Below are 19573 nucleotides of genomic sequence, written 5' to 3'. Positions count from 1 at the left end.
TACCAAACTGTGAATCCTGAACAAAACAGTTCGATGAATACATGTTTACACGCTGACAAGGTATGAAAGTAGCTACGTGATTAGCTAGTTAGTTATAAGCTCGTTGTCACGGAGAGTAAAAGATGGACTTTATTTACTTTCCAGCATTGCGTCTCACCAACTAGGTAACAACATAGTGTGAAATCAACACTCAGACACAGTCCACCACCGCACCATTGTCTGCTGAGCTGCAAAAAGATGCTCTGATGTTTACCTTTCAATCTGCTACATTACTGACTGCACTGACAAACTATAGCTGGCTAACAGCAAACAGACATGAGTGACATGGTTGTCAGGGACAGGGTTAACGTTATATTAGTTATGTTGAAAAGGTGAAATGATGGGGTCATTGTTTATTAACTTTCCAGTATGTATTTCACAAACTAGTTAGCAACTTACCGAGAAGACACCGCTTAACTCTGCACCATTAGCAGAACCACCGTCAGATCAGAGTCAGCTCTGTAAACAGTGGAGTCAGAGCACGGTCTGCTGGACAAACTACGCTATGACACCAATTCTGAAGCATTGTTTTCTGCTTTGTATGTTCTGGAAAAAAAGTTTTCATATCTGCGCATATCGGTAAACATATACACCTATAATATCGGCTGACCGATAAATCAGTCGGGCACTAGTAAATATATAGTTTGCATGTGCAGCGCTTCAAATGTGAGCACTTGTGAATAGGGCTGGGTATCACCAGCTACCTCACGATATGATATGTATTGCGATACACGTAATGATTCGATATATCATGATACATTATGATATCATGATTCGATTTCGCTTTTAATTTAAATTAATTTGGGTATATTTCAATTATAAAGTCCATTTTGCTTACATACTGTATGAAAAAAATTCTCTTTCAGCAAGTGTTGTTATTCATTATAAAGGGGATCTTCTAACTTGTTAAATTACGGACGTATAGTATCAATTTAAAAAAAATTCTTTTATCATTAGTTTTTCATCATTTTGGTGACTTTAGCTTTTTATATATATATATATATATATATATATATATATATATATATATATATATATTACATGTATTACATCAATAAACATGAAGATTAAGTAGAAAATTAATATTTTTGCCTGGCCCTAGATCCAAATGTGTGAGAGAGGTCCAGCATGCCTGTGAGATAAACCGTGAATCCTGCTGTGTCATTTTCAGTCTCTTTCGTGTCATGTAGAAGCGTGATATATCACGATACATGGATCTAAGTATTGATACATTATTATGAGAAAAAGTATTGCGATATATCGATATTTGATTGTATCGCCATACTTGTGAACGTTCGGAGTCAGTTTTGTGCCGACGGCAGTAGCACTTACCTTTTTAAAGCTCCTCCTTGGCTCATAAAGGGAAAACACCATCGCACACTCTGTTTGTAGCAGAAGACAGTGAACGGAGCGCAAATTCATGTTGTAGCGCAAGGCACAAAGTACATCATTAAATAACAGCCTTTGCGGTCACGTAATGACAGGCTTTATCAGACTGTAAAGCTGCCATCATAACACAGAAACACTTAAATATTAAAGCTTAATTTATATGAAAAGTATGACAGAAATATATCACTACTCTAAAGTTATGTAATATTCACTGTATTACTACTAAATAATAATAATAACAGTAAATCAATAGTAATTGTATTTAAGCAATATGTCACATCTGTGATGCTCTGTTATGCAGCACTTTATTTGATCAAATATAACTCCAATGCTTTATTTTGATTGTGCTGTGAGGTTCTGTATAAAAGCACTTCATTTGATAAAAGAATACAATATTATGTAGACTTATTTTTTTATTTTCATGATATATATTTTTTTTGGGGGGGGGATTTTCTCCCCTTTTCTCCCCAATTTGGAATGCCCAGTTACCAATGTGCTCTAGGTTCTCGTGGTGGCATAGTGACTCACCTCAATCCGGGTGGTGGAGGACGAATCTCAGCTGCCTCCGCGTCTGAGACAGTCAGTTCACGCATCTTATCACGCGGCTTGTTGAGCACGTTACCACGGAGACCGAGCACGTGTGGAGGCTCACACTATTCTCCGCGGCATCCACGCACAACTCGCCACATGCCCCACCGAGAGCGAGAACCACATTATAGCGACCACGAGGAGGATACCCCAACGTGACTCTACCCACCCTAGCAACAGGGCCAATTGGTTGCTTAGGAAGCCTGACTGGAGTCAGTATTTTCATTTGATTAAAGTTTTAATTAATTCATTTATTTAAACACCATTTTGATGATAAAAGTGAAATAAACTATTGATATGGAGTTTAGAAAAAAGTATCGGACTCTGTATCGGCGAGTACCAAAAATTAAGTATCGGTACTCATAATCATTGTCCAAAAATTTTTTTTATTGGGACATCCCTAATTATTTACTCACTCTCATGCTGTTCCAAACCTATATGCCTTTCTTTCTACCATGGAACATAAAATGTTCACTTTTTGACTTAATTTTAGGGCTTTTAGTCTATTTTTTACACAAAGCTATTAAACAGCTTCAGAAAACTTGGATTAGAGCGCATGAGCACTTTGGGCCACTTTTATGGTGCTGTTTTGTAGTAGTTTTGATGCTTAACATTTCCAGTCCCCATTCACTCTCATTAAATGGAAAACAGTGGCCCAGGATATTCTTCATAATTTCAGCTTTGGTGTTCCATGGAAGAAAGAAAATCATACACGTTTTTTGAATTAAATGAGGTTGAGTAAACAAATTTTCCTTTTTGAGTGAACTATTCTTTTATGCTATTATGTGGGAGACACTGGTGTTGTCAGTCAGCTGTAAATAAGACAGGAATGTACAGCTTTGTCTGTAACTCTCTTTCACTTGTGTTGGTTTTAGTGAGTTACTGGGCACGGCTCTGCAGGGTGTGCTGTGTAAAATTGCCCCTAGAGAGTGAAAGAGCACTGTGAGCTCGATGATTCACTTTAGCTCATTGTTTGATAGCTGTCCTATATAACACCCACATGCTGAATACACACAATCACGAATATATGTCTCTGTCTCTCACACACACATTCTTGTATGCACAGTTAGGGGAGCAAAACACATTCAGAAGATCAGAAGTCTCTTCCTTACATTTGGCCCTCTAGCTAGAACCGTACATTACCTTTTTACATTAGTCTTTTAACCTAAAACAACCGCCTTGCTCTACATTTCACCTGTGGCCATCTTAGTTTCAATTCTTGTAAGAAGCACTTTAAATAACACCAGGCTTAGACTTGCCAGAGCATCAAATCTAGCTTAAAAAAAGGTGACAGGCAAGTGTCTGAATCCATCTGTTTTGTGAAACCATACAATTAAATATGTCTGATGCATAATAGCAATCATCTAAAGGTCAGAATGCTTATGTAAATGAGGTGATAAGCTAATGATGTCATAACAGAAACCAAACTATCAAACAATAAAGAGACTGTAATGGAAGTTATAAACCAAACTACTTCAAATACAAACTAATGGCTATGCATGATTGGATATGACTAGCACATTCTGTTAGACCATAGAAATGTAGCAGAAGCTTGTCAAAATCGTCCTGCTGATCAAACTTCCAGCTGTCAAATAAACCAACTGAAGTGCAGCTGTGAGAGAAACCAGATGTTTGCGGTGATAAATTGTCAAGGACCAAATATTTATCACTGTTTAATGGTAGTTGTATTTGAGGTTACAGGTTAATGATGCAACTTGATCTAGTCTTGTTTAAATAATGATAACGGTAGGCTGACTCTGATGAACATTACTTTTGTGTCTAATGGCTTATGTAAGTGCAGGTCATATGTCAAGATGCCTTATGTTGTCTTTTTGGGGTGTGTAGTCTAGCTGTAAGAACTCAACAGTGCACTTGTAGTTTTATAACATATGATAACAATAAAACTATTATTATAAACATTATGAACATGTCTTACATAATCATGTATACCTGCAGTTTGATAGCTGCAATTCTTAAAATGCATATAAGAGAAAGAGAGGGTCTGATCTCACTTCCAAGCTCCCTCTGTCGTGAATTAGTATATCGTGAACACGAATTCAGGCACTGGCACGGGTGTTCATCTACTGACAGTGGGACACTAGATGACTCTATTACCTGTGACATGATTAGGAGATTGCGCATTTAAACGCAGCTTGTGTTATTAATCAACAACATCGCTGTGTAAGTGACACAACCATGCTTTTTTGTTGTAGATATTAAAACTTGCACTGTAACTTACATGATTATTTTGATAATCGATTAATCTAACGATTATTAGAACGATTATTCGACTATTCAGCGATTATTGCAACGATTAATCAATAGCTCTTAACCGATTATTCCATATATCATTATTAATGAAAGGCTAGGTTCCACAATTTGCAAATAATTTACATTGTATCGTAAGTGAATAATCATTTAAATTTAAATGGATGGTTCACCCAAAATGAAAATTTTCTCATTTACTCACCCTCATGCTGTCCCAGATGTGTATGAATTTCTTTCTATAGCAGAATACAATGAGGATTTTTAGAAGAATATTTCAGCTCTATAGGTCCATACAATACAAGTGAATGGTGACCAGAACTTTTGAAGCTCCAAAGATCACATAAAGGCCACATAAAAGTAATCCATATGACTTTATAAATCCAAATCTATGTTTTTTAGAAGCGATATGATAGATGTGGGTGAGAAACGGATAAAAATTTAAGTCCTTTTTTTATTCTAAATCTCCACTTTCACTTTTATATCTGAAAGACACATGTGGTGCCTTTATTAGTTTCACTTTTAATATCTGAAAGTGAAAGTGGAGATTTAGAGTAAAAAAAGGACTTACATTTTGATCTGTTTCTCACCCACATCTATCATATCGCTTTGAAGATATGGATTTAACCACTGGAGTCAAATGGATTACTTTCATGTTTCCTTTATGTGATTTTTGGAGCTTCAAAGGTCTGGTCACCATTCACTTGCATTGTATGGAGCTACAAAGATGAGATTTTATTCTAAAAATCTTTGTGTTCAGCAGAAGAAAGTAAGTCATACACATCTGGGATGGCATATGGGTGAGTAAATTATGAGAGAATTTAAATTTTTGGGTAAACTATCCATTTAAATGCGAGACTGTTTTGGAATTTTAGTTTTGAATTTAGTTTTGAATTTAAAAGCGAGATGTGATTAGTAGACTTTCTAGTTACATTTCTCTGTTAACAGTTTAAACATTAATAAAAAAAAAATTCTAATATCAAGATATTTCTAAATTTGTTGATGGATCTATATGTTTAAATATGCTTAAAGTGGGATTTTTCAGTAAATGAATATTGAGGCAGTTTTTATCCCTCATTATACCTGTATGACATAACACTGACTTGTTTTAAAGTTATAACCTTTGTTTTTAATTTTGAAGCTTGCTGGTGCTGCTCCATACCTCTGTTCTCCATCTTTCCTCTTCTCTGTTTCACAATCTCTGAAAAAGCAGTGGGAAACCTTTTGAACAAATGTTCTGCCTCCTCTGCCTTTCTTTTTCTATATGTTTATATTCTTATTACCTTGATTCTTTTTGTCATTATGTGTGACTCATCCTTTCCCAATTTGTCGTCCTTTTGTCTTTAGGCACAGCCTTAATATCGGTTTATCAACTTAATCTTTTGCTCATTTGTTCATTTCCCTATTCACCTGTCAACTAACTATAAAATCATGTATAGTTAAGATAGCAAAATAAATGGGCATATCAACTTTTAAAAGGGAAGTGAAAATAATATCCAAACTCTACAGTATTTTGGTGCTCACTTTGTAGAAGCAGATGTCAACATGGACAGGTTGTCTGACAAGCCCTTATCCTAAAAAAACATGAACAAAACTATGCAATTTCAAATAAATATGAATTTTAAAGACTTTTTTGTTAGCTTTTTTACAATAAGCAATTTTAGTACTATGTTGGGTTGCCACTTGATGTTCAATCAATGTAAAGTCCTGAACTACTGCTGTAGACTGAGTGTCTGTCTTTGACCACTGCAATCTTGTCAATTGTATTATCCTTTTATTATTATTGTATACTTAGTTTGGATATTATGAGGTCATATGTTTTATATAACATGTTATTTTGTGGTATAAGGTCTAATTTTTAATACTGTGAGTTTGTGTTTGTTCTCATTTGCGTTCGGTTTCACATGAAAGCGTGTTGCTCTCTTACAGCTCAGCACTCCAGATCTCTGAGAGAGAGAAAAGATGAGATGAAGAGAGTGAGAGAGAAAAAGATTGCAGTTATTGGAGGCAGATGAGAGAGATGATTGTGGTGTGTGTGTAAGCGAGGAAGAACGTTAGCCCTGTCCACCCACAGAGCTGTACCGAGGCCATATTGAATCAAAGTGTGTGTGTGTGTGTGTGTGTGTATGAGAGCTGCGCTGGCTGTTTTTAAAGCTCTTCTCATTCTTGTGTTTGGCTGTACTCCCCAGTTGAAGCCACACGTAAGAGGCACATAAAGCTTCATGAGAGTTGCGTAATGGATCTGTTTAACACACAACCCTGTGGCATTAATTCTCTTTTTAAACCATTGTGTTTGTAAAAACATGATGCTTTGTCTTGTGCTCAATAACTGAGCAGTTAATGGTTCTGTCATTGCTCCTCTGAGCCTGCAGAGAGTCATTTATATAATCCTGAGTCTCTAAAATAAGCTTGTTTTTAGGAAATGAGATGTTTCCTTTCCAGATCCATCTTTGATAACAAAGTGTTCTCGATTATACTGTTAATTTGGATTGGATTTATTTTTGTCATAGAGCTTGTCGCAACCATCATGAAGGTTACATGCAATGCTGCCTTATTATTTACACAAAATGAGGTCTCTTATGAGGTACCATAATTAAATTACCAACATTTTGAAACGTTAAATCTGAAACATGCCTTAAAATGCTGTCTTTGTTGACAGCTCACTAGGTTTTGGAACAGAGCAGGAGAGTGAAGATTTAGCTTTCAGCTCTGTCTGTTTTTTGTTTTTTTAAAAGAACAATGTCAGCTTTCCCCTGATAGAAACGATAAGCCTCAAAGATGTTTGTTGTTTTTTTGGCATCAAGCTAAATTAGCTCTAAATTGAATCAAACTCTGATTGTATTTACGTTTTTGCTACAATATATATTTTTTTTCTCTCTGACAGGATCCAGCAGGAATCTTTGAACTGGTGGAAGTCGTGGGCAATGGCACCTACGGACAGGTGTACAAGGTGAGAGAGATGGAGGGTGGGAGAAAGAGGGTTGCCAATATTTTGCTGGGGGTAAATACTAGATTGTTGTTACTATGCAATAATAGATGACTCATTGAATGCTAAAGAAAACTCAATGTGTGTTAAGTGTTAACAGAAGAAACCAGTTAGATATCCTGAGTGTTTGTGCCGTTGTTTGGGGATACATTTAAAATGGTTTATTTTAAATGGTCTTGCTGTCACAAATACATACATTTTTTAAAAGTACAAATGGTAAATATGTGGGCATAAAAGATGCATACATATCAAAGAATTAGCAAAATGCTGTTCAAAATAGTTTTAGATGGAGTATAGCATGTCACGTGTGAGAATGTTATTGTGCTCTCAGCAAGGTGCAATAACACATGGGGTCCCTCAGATCACTGCAGCTGTGCACTGACCTGCCAATAATACACACACTGTTGACATAAAGAAGTCTCGACCGGAAGGATGATAGAATGAACGATTGAGGGGAGATAACTTGGAGTGAGAGAGGATTGATGCTGTACTTAAACTGTACAGAATGAGTACAGAAGAATTTCACAGTTTAAGAAACCACATGGCTTTCTTAGACTTGTTGTGTGTAATAAGTCATTATACTTGCAGGCTCATCTGTAATTACTGCAGTGAATGCCATGAGCATTCTTTAAAGGTTGTCAAGTGTGTAATTTTATACTTCAGGCTGTATTGTTTGGAAAATGTGTAGTTGATAGGCGGTAGTGAGGATATAGATTACATACTGGTGTATAATGTGTGTGGGGTTTATTAAAGTTTTTTTGTGTGTGATGATTAGATTATAGGTTTATACGTCGTAGTGTGGAGCTCATGTGTAGTTTATACAGCTTATCTTTAGTTTTGTGATGAATATGTAGTTTATAGGCTTCTATATATAGGTTATAGGCCAAGACCAGTGTGGAAAAATGTGTCTAATGATCAGTATAGTATCAGAATAAGGCATGCAATAGACCTTTCTACATCATAGACATCATACTTACACTAACAAAAAAGTACCATGGTTATTCCATGGTGTTCTTTGAAGTACCTTGGACCTTGATGTACCATGTAAATGTCCATGAATATGGTGATCATCAGTACCATGGTATATATCAAAGTACCATGGTATTATCATCTAATACCATTTTTGTACCATGGTACAGCAAAAGTAGATTTTTTGCAAGGGTAATTTGATGTGAATGAAAACTGGCTGTGAGAGATTACAACTGTTGTACTGTTTTGTACAACAAAACTTTTTCTCAGCTGGAAAGTTTTTGGAAAGATTTTCATCAGTATTCGTTGTTTTTTCGTCAGCTTAACTTCATCATACTTTAATTCCTCACAGTCTTGTTTTTATTAGCATCATATTTAATATGGATTTTACTCTGAATAAGGACTATTAACAAATGTAACATATTAATTTATGCTACTTGTAATTGAAATTCTCTCTCTCAGGGTCGTCACGTAAAGACAGGTCAGCTGGCTGCCATAAAGGTCATGGATGTGACTGAAGAAGAGGAGGAGGAGATTAAAGCCGAGATTAACATGCTGAAGAAGTACAGTCACCATAGAAACATTGCCACCTATTACGGAGCCTTCGTGAAGAAGAGTCCACCAGGACACGACGACCAGCTCTGGGTCTGTGCATGATCCCATCATAACCTGCAGAGAAAACTCATGCATTTACAATACAATCAATTGTTATTAACAGAAAATAAATTAGCATGACAATTTGACATTTAAAAGGTCATGAGAAACTGTTATTTTGGTAAAAAATAAAAGGTGCTTTATCATCATGCTGTTTCAGAAATGTACTCTTCTCATTGTGTGTGTGCTTGTGTGTAGTTGGTGATGGAGTTTTGTGGTGCCGGCTCAGTAACAGACTTGGTGAAGAACACAAAAGGAAATTCATTGAAAGAAGACTGGATTGCATATATCTGCAGAGAGATACTGAGAGTGAGACACACATTACAAACTTATAAAAACAGCTGTACACCGAGTATGTGAGTGGAATAGAGCGGCAGCATTTTCCCCTCCCTGCTCAAAGCACTCTGTAATCACTCCGCTCCAATTCCACTTTGTTTTCCGTTACTCATTCCTTGCTCCAAATTTGCTCCCAGTTAGTGCTCCACTGTACAGTTCTTTCAAAATGTTATTTTTATATCATTAACGTCAAGGCACAAGATGTATTAAGTGAAATCACTTTGCACAATTCACGTACCATTGTGAGGGTGATGCATTAGAGTGTTCATATCATCATCGTCAAGGGGTCCTTAAGATTACTTGGTTATTTAAAATAGGTTAATCAGCTATAATATCAATCTAACTTGCTATAAGAAATCTAAAAACTGTGTTTTTATGAATCATCATTCTTGAAACTTCTGGAATCACAAAATTAACTTCTAAAACACATTTAATTTTGAAGCACAATTCTGAAACACTTTAGGCATACAGTACATGTACACATCAACTTGTGTCTTTTATACATAATTATATGTAAATTTAAACAATCTCTCTGCCCCTTGTTCTCTCAGGGTCTGTCTCACCTCCATACTCATAAAGTGATCCACAGAGACATCAAGGGTCAGAACGTACTGCTTACAGAGAATGCAGAGGTGAAACTCGGTGAGTGGGCGAGTGTTTTTTGTTTTTTTTTAAATACATTTTTAGCTTTGTTTTATGGGTTTAAGTCTGTAGCTGGGTTTCCATACAACAATTTTTATGCACATTTTCAAATTGCGCATAAGAAATCCTGAATGGAAACTCTTGATATGCGAATAAACTCTCAAATTCGTATAAAGTTTAATGCGCTAGGAGGTGGATTTTGTAGAGTTTTGCATAAGTTAAAATGCCCTTGGCATTTGGAAGTTTAACCCACAGCTGGTCTTTGAAGTGGGTCCTCACAATCCACAAGAACAGTTTTGGTATGCGGAGTATGGGCATCGCATCCATTTTAGCCCTCATTATATTAGATATTACAGTTATTCTGTGGCATTTCCTGGCAGCATTCAATAAAATTAGGTAAAATTGCCCCAATCCTGCAAATAATACTCTTCCAGAAGAAAGGAGGTTATTCAGCTGCTCCGTCAAGACAATGTGGGATCCCTCAAGATAATGCACATGACATAGTGGATGGAAACCTGCAACGATTCATATTTTCTTTAGTCTAATTTTTAGAAATGCCGCTTACAAATGTGAAACATTTAGATGGAAACCATGCTTGTAATAGTTTCACTTTGTATTTGCTCTGTCTGATACTGTGGTATTTGATTGCTATTTTTGTGTGTATGCTATGTGTGTGTGTGTTTTCTAGTCTATATCCCGTCTGATTAGAGAACATAATTTTTGAACAGCTAGAGCAAAGCACCAAGGCTCATTAATATAGGCCTGACACCTTGACAGATATCTTCACAAACCACAACCTGAGGGAGAGTGTATCGCGGAAGTTAAAAAGTGTGTGTGTGTGTGTGTGTGTGTGTGTGTGTCTGTGGGTGTGTGAGAAGGAAGGAATTTGGATGGGTGTTTATAAACATCAGAGCTGCACAACAGGTTTCAAAAGACCATTTGTATGCAGAGTTGTTTATAATATTACAAACACATGTCGCTCTCTCTTTCTCTGTGTTTGGGAGTCAATAAATTTGTATGTGTACCCTTTGAGCAGACAGAGATGGAATCTGCTAAATGTTTTTGCATTTTTTATGTGATTTTGAGGGCAAACCTGTGGAATTCTGCAGAGGGGATTTAAACATAGTAAAATATATTAAATGGAGCTAAGAGTACAGCGCTCTTATTGGTAGCCAGAAGCATCATTAAATTAGCCAAAATATTTAATAAACAAATATGCAAGGGGTGTGGAATGTGTGTAGACCTTACAGTTGAAGTTAGAAGTTTACATACACTTAGGTTGAAGTCATTAAAACTAATTTAACCAATCCACAGATTTCATATTAGCAAACTATAGTTTTGGAAAGTGGTTTAGAACATCTACTTTGTGCATGACATGAGTAATTTTTCCAACAATTGTTTACAGGCAGATTGTTTCACTTTAATTGACTATATCACAATTCCAGTGGGTCAGAAGTTTACATACACTGTTAACTGTGCCTTTACACAGCTTGGAAAATTCCAGAAAATTATGTCAAACCTGTAGGCAATTAGCCAATTAGCTTCTGTTAGGCTAATTGGCTAATTGGAGTCAATTGGTGGTGTACCTGTGGATGTATTTTAAGGCCTACTTTCAAACTCAGTGCCTCTTTGCTTGACATCATGGGAAAATCAAAAGAAATCACCAAGACCTCAGAAAAAACACTGTGGACCTCCACAAGTCTGGTTCATACTTGGGAGCAGTTTCCAAATGCCTGAAGGTATCATTGTTCATCTGTACAAACAGTAGTATGCAAGTATAAACACCATGGGTCCATGCAGCCATCATACCGCTCAGGAAGGAGATGCATTCTGTCTCTTCGAGATGAACATAGTTTGGTGCCAAAAGTGCAAATCAATCCCAGAACAACAGCAAAGGACCTTGTGAAGATGCTGGAGGAAACAGGTAGACAAGTATCTATATCCACAGTAAAACGAGTCCTATATCGACATAACCTGAGAGGCTGCTCAGCTAGGAAGTAGCCACTGCTACAAAACTGCCATAAAAAGCCAGACTACTGTTTGCAATTGCACATGGGGACAAAGATCTTTTCATCCTCTCGTCTGATGAAACAAAAATTGAACTGTTTGGCCATAATCACCATCGTTATTTTTGGAGGAAAAAGGGTGAGGCTTGCAAGCCGGAGAACACCATCCCAACCGTGAAGCGTGGGGTTTGCAGGAGGGACTGTGCACTTCACAAAATAGATGGCATCATGAGGAAGGAAAATTATGTGGATATATTGAAGCAACATCTCAAGACATCAGCCAGGAAGTTAAATCTCGGTCACAAATAGGTCTTCCAAATGGACAGTGACCCCAAGCATACCTTCAAAGTTATGGCAAAATGGCTTAAGGACAACAAAGTTAAGGTATTGGAGTGGCCATCACAAAGCCCTGACCTCAATCCAATAGAAAATTTGTGGGCAGAACTGAAAGTGTGTGCAAGCAAGGAGGCCTACAAACCTGACTCCGTTACACCAGTTCTGTCTGGAGGAATGGGTCAAAATTCCAGCAACTTATTGTGAGAAGCTTGTGGAAGGCTACCCACAACCTCTGACCCAAGTTACACAATTTAAAGGCAATGCTACCAAATACTAACAAAGTGTATGTAAACTTCTGACCCACTGGGTATGTGATGAAAGAAATAAAAGCTGAAATAAATCATTCTCTCTACTATTATTCTGACATTTCACATTCTTAAAGTAGTGATCCTAACTGACCTAAGACAGGGAATGTTTTCTATGATTAAATGTCAGGAATTGTGAAAAACTGAGTTTAAATGTATTTGGCTAAGGTGTATGTAAGCTTCTGACTTCAATTGTATATGAATGACATATGTTGCAATTCTGTGGAAATCTGAAGATTTTTGTCATGCAGATTTCGTCTGGGACTGCCTGTGAGTTTGAATGTTTTGTATTGCAAATGTTTTCTGTATAATACTTTTTTGTGGGTTTGTGGACAAATGTTTTGTTTTTTTATAGAAGTTTTATTGAATAAAAAGAGACCTGAAAAATGAAGTCTCTCTCTCTCTCTCTCTCTCTCTGCAGTGGATTTTGGGGTGAGCGCACAGTTGGATCGTACAGTGGGCAGAAGGAACACTTTCATTGGCACTCCATACTGGATGGCTCCAGAGGTCATTGCATGTGATGAGAATCCAGACTCCACCTATGATTACAGGGTAAAATGAGCTTCTGTCTATGAATGTGTGAGGTAGTGTTAGTACTTACTGTTAACATTTAGTAGTACTTGTAGTAGTAAAGGTACACTAAGCAAATTTTTCCACTCAAAAAATTTTACTTCTAAAGAAAATAATAGTACTTTTGACATATGTATCAAATCATATACACTCCCATGAGGCGAAGACTCTCATAAGAGACCCCCACACACCCGTCATGGCTGCCATATTGACATCAGCTTAATACTACTCACTTTATCTCAGTAACTCTCCTATTATCTGACACTTTTTGTTGCTGAATAAATAAATCTTGGGTCACGGATATGTCTGTGAAAATGTTATTGCTACAGAGACATCTGGTAAGATGCTAAATCCATGGTGATAGGAACACTGACATATTGAACAAACACTGTACCTTTAAGTATTCATCGTGTGTGTTTTAGTTTACTTCACATACTCTGTGTATCTTTTAGTATATCACATCAGTTAGCACCTATGACTTTGAATGAATTGAATGATGATCTTTTATTTCACAACAGAGTGATATCTGGTCTCTAGGCATCACCGCTATAGAGATGGCTGAAGGAGCACCTCGTAAGTTACAGTTATATACATGATACATAAACTGTGTGTCTACAGATACAGCCTTGCATTACAGTGTAGATGCAAGCCTTAAAGGAATATTCCGAGTTCATTACAAGTTAAGTTCAAGTAAAATAATGTTGACTACCACAAAAAATAATTTCAACTCATCCGTCCATTTCTTTAAAAAAAAAAAAAAAAAAAAAAAAAGTGATATTATCATGACAACAAAATTTTAAAATTGGCTATAACTTTACACAGAAAAGGTTAGTAAGAGATTTTATCACACTAAAATCATGTTAGCACATTATGTTTTGTGGCTATACTTTTGAAATAGTGAGTATTTTAACTAGAGCTGTCAGAATTAACACGTTAATCTCATGCGATTAATGTAAAAAATTTAACACGCTAAATTTTCTTAATCGCAATTAGCGCTTTTACCGTTAATACAGCATAAACACTTGTTGGGAGGGCAGAACCTTTGTAATATTGTCAGCCTGGAGTCATTACACTGACACGCACACCACAACAGCGCATCCCTATCAGGGATAAATGATGGAGAAAGGACCTCTTAGTACTATTATTTGATGTACATAACAAGCCCAGATGGGACTTTTCAGCACATTTTAATTGTCACTGAAGCACGGCAAGTCTTAACTATCACTCCGCTTTTCCTGTGGAGTTCAAACCGGCGCTGGACACTGGCATTGACACTCTGACGTGAATCATGAACGTTGCTTCAGGATTGCTGTAGGAAAGCGGGATAGCCACAGTCTACCGGCAGATTAATATTATGGAGTATGAGAGTTTAAGAGATTTAATGCCTGTTGGAATGAATACTAAACCTATGGGGACTAAAGCCATCTTTACACAGCAATGGTGGCACAGAAGCTGCATCTGAAGTGACAGTTAGATGTATTTTCACAGAGCAGGAATAAATGCATTTACACAGCAGTTGCAAATACATAATGTTATGAGATGAATATTTTAAATGTAAAATTATGAATATAGAAATATGAGATGAATGAAAATATGAATGAATACTCAAGATATGGGCACTAATTCTTTCAGTTAGTCAACCTCCCAATTAGACTTTGGGAAATGTTTAATGTTACTTGAATTGGTGATATTTTAGTGCATTTTTATCTTCATGTTGTGGAAGGTTTTGTTTGGAAAATGTTAATAAAGCATTATATTGTTACATTTTTTTGTTTTTTGTTTTTTCTAAAATGGAAATAAATGCATTTTGACAGGAAAATAAGTATATATGGTGTCAAATTTCAGCATTTCCAAAATCAATTCTCTCGATTAATCGAGATTAAAAAAAATATATAATCAACTGAGCCCTAATTTTAACATTTACGGATTGGCCCCATTGTAAGTGCCTCACTGTAACCCAGATTTTCGCCTTTTTTAAGGGAAAGGAGGGGAAAGTCTAAATAAATGTTTGTGGCAATCACTATTATGCCACAAATGCTGTCGATTGAGCTTAACTTGTATTGAACCTGGAATATTCCTTTTAATATGAAAAAAAAAAAATCTCTCTCTAAATAATGACTGATTTCTTGTGCTAATATTGTCAGACTCACTAGAGTACAGTTGCAGTACAGCTTGTGTTTTTAAGGGAACAATCAAAAGGGGCTGAATAAATTTGAGTTTGTACTATTATACTTACAATTTTAGTTAAATTAAATTAGTTATAGATACATAATAATTTGTGCACAGCATATTTCCCACAGATCAGATGTGCCACTACAAATCGAAGGATATTAGGATAGGATATAAAACAGTTTAATCCTCATTTAAAGAAATAGTTCCCCCAAAAATGTTATAATTTATCTCACCCTCATGTCATTCCAAACCCATATGATGGGCATCTAGATTTGTCTCTGAAAAAGACTTCGGGTTGTTTCTCACCAAAACTTATCGAATGTCTTCAGAAGTCTTGGAATGTGAAGCACAAGCAGCGTGAACTACTTTTATGATAATTTTGGGTGCTTTTTTAAGCTTTAAAGGGAGTCACTATCAACCACCTTTGTACTGAAAAGACGGAACATGATATTCTCCTTTTAAAACATCTCCTTTTGTGTGCCACATAAAAAAGAAAGTTAGGTTTGGAACGACATGAGGGTGAGTAAATTATGGCAGAATTTTCATTTTTTCCATTTTCACAGCCATCAACTATTAATTTTAATATAAGGAAACTTGGGCTGTGGTCATGATATGTGTAAACAATGTTTGACATAGTTTTAATAATAATATAGAGCAGGGCTGTCGTGTAATTAATGGGCTTAAAGTTGTTTGGTTGTATGAATGGCCCAATGCTCGGGCTGTACCATTGACTACCTTAGTTGGTCCCCCCTCATTACTGTGACCCTGACAGTGGCCGTGATATGTATTATAAATTTAAACAACAACTTTGTCTTTTGAGATTTTTTTTTTTTGCACACAGCTGAATAAGAAAATCAGAGGTAAAGGTTGGTCCATACTCCATTGTCGTAACTTATGCAGCACCACACTTAGTCATGTTTCCTCACAGACACTATCCCTCTCACACGGACAGCGTGTTTCACAGGCTCAGACATTGTTCTGCTTGCGGCCATGAATTGCTGTCACCTCTTGAGTCAGTTAGTCTGATAATTAAGCATATGAGTGCAAAAGACTTGTATCAGCTTGTTTGATTTCTGTTCTCTCTCTCAGCGTTGTGCGACATGCATCCCATGCGAGCCTTGTTCCTTATCCCACGGAACCCTCCTCCTAAACTCAAGTCCAAGAAATGGTGAGGACACTCTGTTCAGCAGTTATTTTAAGATCAAGCTATATTTCCCTTGTTTCTACCCTCCCTTTTTCCTCTCCTCTCTACATATACACACATTGCATACGTCTATCATCACACCTATCCATATAGCTGTCAGCTTCTCGTCTGTGATAGTCTCATTTTATAGATGTTTTTCAGACAGGAGTCAGTGTTGGCTCTCACGCCCACTTACATCTTGGCACAGATAGCTCATCAGAGTGCATAAAGAAATGCTTGCTTGCTTTATCGCTTTTTCTCGTTTACAGTTTCTTCTCTCTTTCTGGTGGTGGTTGTTCTTATCTCTGCTGAAAAAAGGGGGTTAGCTGTTCTCCCAGCCTGGTTAGGTTGTTTTGTTTTGCTGGTTTTAGATTAGGTTTTGGAACTTGCCTGCTGGTCAGGCTGAAAGACCAGCTGGACAACCAACTAAATACTTGGCCAGGCTATGAGACTTACTAAACCAGCTAGAACCAGTAAACCCCCTTATGCTTGTTTTTTCCCAGCTGTGATATGCTGGCATGCTGTGTTTTAGAGTAAGAGTTATTTTGGTCTCTCTGGTGAAAGCCCGGCCCTTCAACAGCTGGTTATAGAAGTAAAGATGGAGCATATGTTGGGCTGTGTTTCAAAAAGGCAGCCATTTTTTCATTTTACTGCATTGTGTCTTGTTAGTGATGAAGTGTAAGACATTCTCCCTCTTGTTTAAAACAGACTGTTTTTTTGTAATTCTTTTTGATATTACCTGCTGTTTTTTTTTTTTTTTTTTCAAAACATTAAATTTTAAGCTAGAATTAAGCAATATCACATTCAGTACAGTACAACAGCACATTGTGAGAGTGATATTGTTTTAATACTGTACAACAGTTCTCTAAACAAGTTAATACTGAGTTTACACATTGTAGAGACAATATGGCCAGTTATTTTGTCTATTTTTGGTCCGCCAATGGAAATACTTTAAAACAAAGCCAACGCAGGATCAACTATTGCATGTTAATGAGCAATGCAGAAATTGGCATTCTATCTGGAACGATGTGAACACAGGCAAATGTAGTGATACAAACAGTAAATTGTTCCAGTGCTGTTATACTAAATATCAGCACTCTTGAAACTCCACTTGTCTAATCAGATTACTGGAACAAACTAAACGGTATCAGATTTTTCTTGTAGAACTTGCACCCACATTAATTTCCTGTTTGTTTTACTATGTTTTTCAGGTCCAAAAAGTTTATAGACTTCATCGAGGGCTGTCTGGTAAAGTCATATCCGAGTCGACCTTCCACAGAACAGCTACTGAAGCACTCGTTCATCAGAGATCAGCCCACAGAGAGACAGGTCCGCATCCAGCTCAAAGATCACATCGACCGCACACGCAAGAAACGTGGTGAAAAGGGTATGTACAATTGTGTATATGCACGGTGCTGATGTGTTGTTTCATGTTGAACTGTATCTTTACAAATGACTGTGCTCAAAATACAAGAACAAGGGTCCCATGTTTCAAGCTTTATTTTCCAGCTTCAATCATAGATGCCACAGACACAATCTTTCTGTTCCACATTTTCTGTTAAAAGTGTTGAATAATTAATCCAGTAGTTGAATCAGTTTTGTTTTCAGAGTCAGGACAGATGTTGAGGCTCCTGAACATTAGAATTTCAATGTATCTGTCTACTTGTATACTGGAGCTCTGTGGTATTAAATGGATAGTTCACGCAAAAAGGAAAATTCTCTCATCATTTACTCACCCTCTTGCCATCACAGATGTGTCTGACTTTCTGTCTTCTGCTGAACACATACTAGAAGAATATTTTAGCCCTGTTGGTCCTCACAATGCAAGTGAATGGTGACCAAAATTTTGAAGCTCCAAAAGGACATAAAGGGAGCATAAAAGTAATCCATACGACTCCAGTGGTTAAATCCATATTTTCAGAAGTGTTAAGAGTGGGTGAGAAATGGATCAATATTTAAGTCCTTTTTTACTATAAACCTCCACTTTCACTTTCACATTATTCTTCTTTTGTTTTATTTTTGCATATGCCACCTTCTGGGCAGGGAGGAGAATTTATAGTAAAAAAAGGACTTAAATGTTGATTTGTTTCTCACCCACACTTATCATATCACTTCTGAAGATATGGATTTAACCACTGGAGTCATTTGGATTACTTTTATGCTGACATTTCTGGAGCTTCAAAATTTTGACACACATTCACTTGCATTTTGTGGACCAAAAGAGCTGAGATATTCTTCTAAAAATCTTAATTTGTGTTCAGCAGTAGAAAGTCATATACATCTGGGATGGCATGAGAGTGAGTAAATGATGAGAGAATTTTCATTTTTGGGTGAACTATACCTTTAAGTGTGGAGCCAGAATTTTTAATATAGTTTATTTACTTGCCTTAGTTCAGTAAGGTCACTAAGATTCCTGTCCAATCAGAGCTCATCTTTGACTTGGACCACAAAAGTATCACTTATGCATCATTCATGTCGCTTACAGTTACTCATCGGATCTGTGCCCAGTAGTGTTACTAAACAGCACAGCTGGGCTTGAATTATGTTTCTTTCTGCATAAATAGGATGAGGAACAGCTAAAAATGGAAGCATCCAGCCTGCAGCAGTCTTTTTAGAGCGCTTACATTATCAGTTAAAGAAGAGTGCAGATGATTTAGACTAAAGTGCTCCATTCTACATAAAGAGTGTCAAGCCACGTATTATACAGTATTAATGCCGAAAGCCTTTCTCATTATTTTTCTGCCCCCTCTCTCTCTTTCTCATTTTCTCTTGATTTCTCTCAGAGGAGACTGAGTATGAGTACAGCGGTAGTGATGAAGAGGATGAGAACAGAGGAGATGAGAGAGAGTCCAGGTACACACAGCAGCATCTGCGTGTAATTAACTCCACACAACACTACAGAAGTTCCTTTCCAGTAGATTTAAATTGCATTATTATTATAATGGAAATTTTGTGTTAAATAACTGAACTTATTACTGAAGTAAATGGTATGAATGGCAGTTTAAATTTGAGTTGATAATCTTTTCAAAGTTGCATTTTTGTAGGCATGTATAAACAAAGTTGGGTGGTTTGTTGACCCTTGAAGGTGAAGTGTGTAATTTGTTCAAATGCTTTCTCCTATTCCAGTTTAATG

General features: G+C 36.7%; 1 protein-coding gene across 3 annotated transcripts in view; it reads left to right on the top strand.

Moving 5' to 3' along the window:
* The window catches only part of LOC127429352 (misshapen-like kinase 1), a 57941-nt gene that overhangs the window by 4946 nt on the left and 33422 nt on the right, over positions 1-19573 (top strand). For all 3 annotated transcript variants that reach the window (XM_051678346.1, XM_051678338.1, XM_051678355.1), the window contains exons 2-10: positions 7166-7231; positions 8699-8881; positions 9089-9199; positions 9778-9868; positions 12937-13067; positions 13604-13658; positions 16347-16425; positions 17652-17827; positions 19224-19293. In XM_051678346.1, coding sequence (XP_051534306.1) covers positions 7166-7231; positions 8699-8881; positions 9089-9199; positions 9778-9868; positions 12937-13067; positions 13604-13658; positions 16347-16425; positions 17652-17827; positions 19224-19293 — 962 coding nt within the window. The remainder of the gene's footprint in view (positions 1-7165; positions 7232-8698; positions 8882-9088; positions 9200-9777; positions 9869-12936; positions 13068-13603; positions 13659-16346; positions 16426-17651; positions 17828-19223; positions 19294-19573) is intronic.

This window comes from Myxocyprinus asiaticus, chromosome 3 (genome assembly GCF_019703515.2).
Source record: "Myxocyprinus asiaticus isolate MX2 ecotype Aquarium Trade chromosome 3, UBuf_Myxa_2, whole genome shotgun sequence".
Lineage (NCBI taxonomy): Eukaryota > Metazoa > Chordata > Actinopteri > Cypriniformes > Catostomidae > Myxocyprinus > Myxocyprinus asiaticus.
Note: the sequence above shows the minus strand (reverse complement) of the source record. Positions and strands in the feature narration are given on the sequence as shown.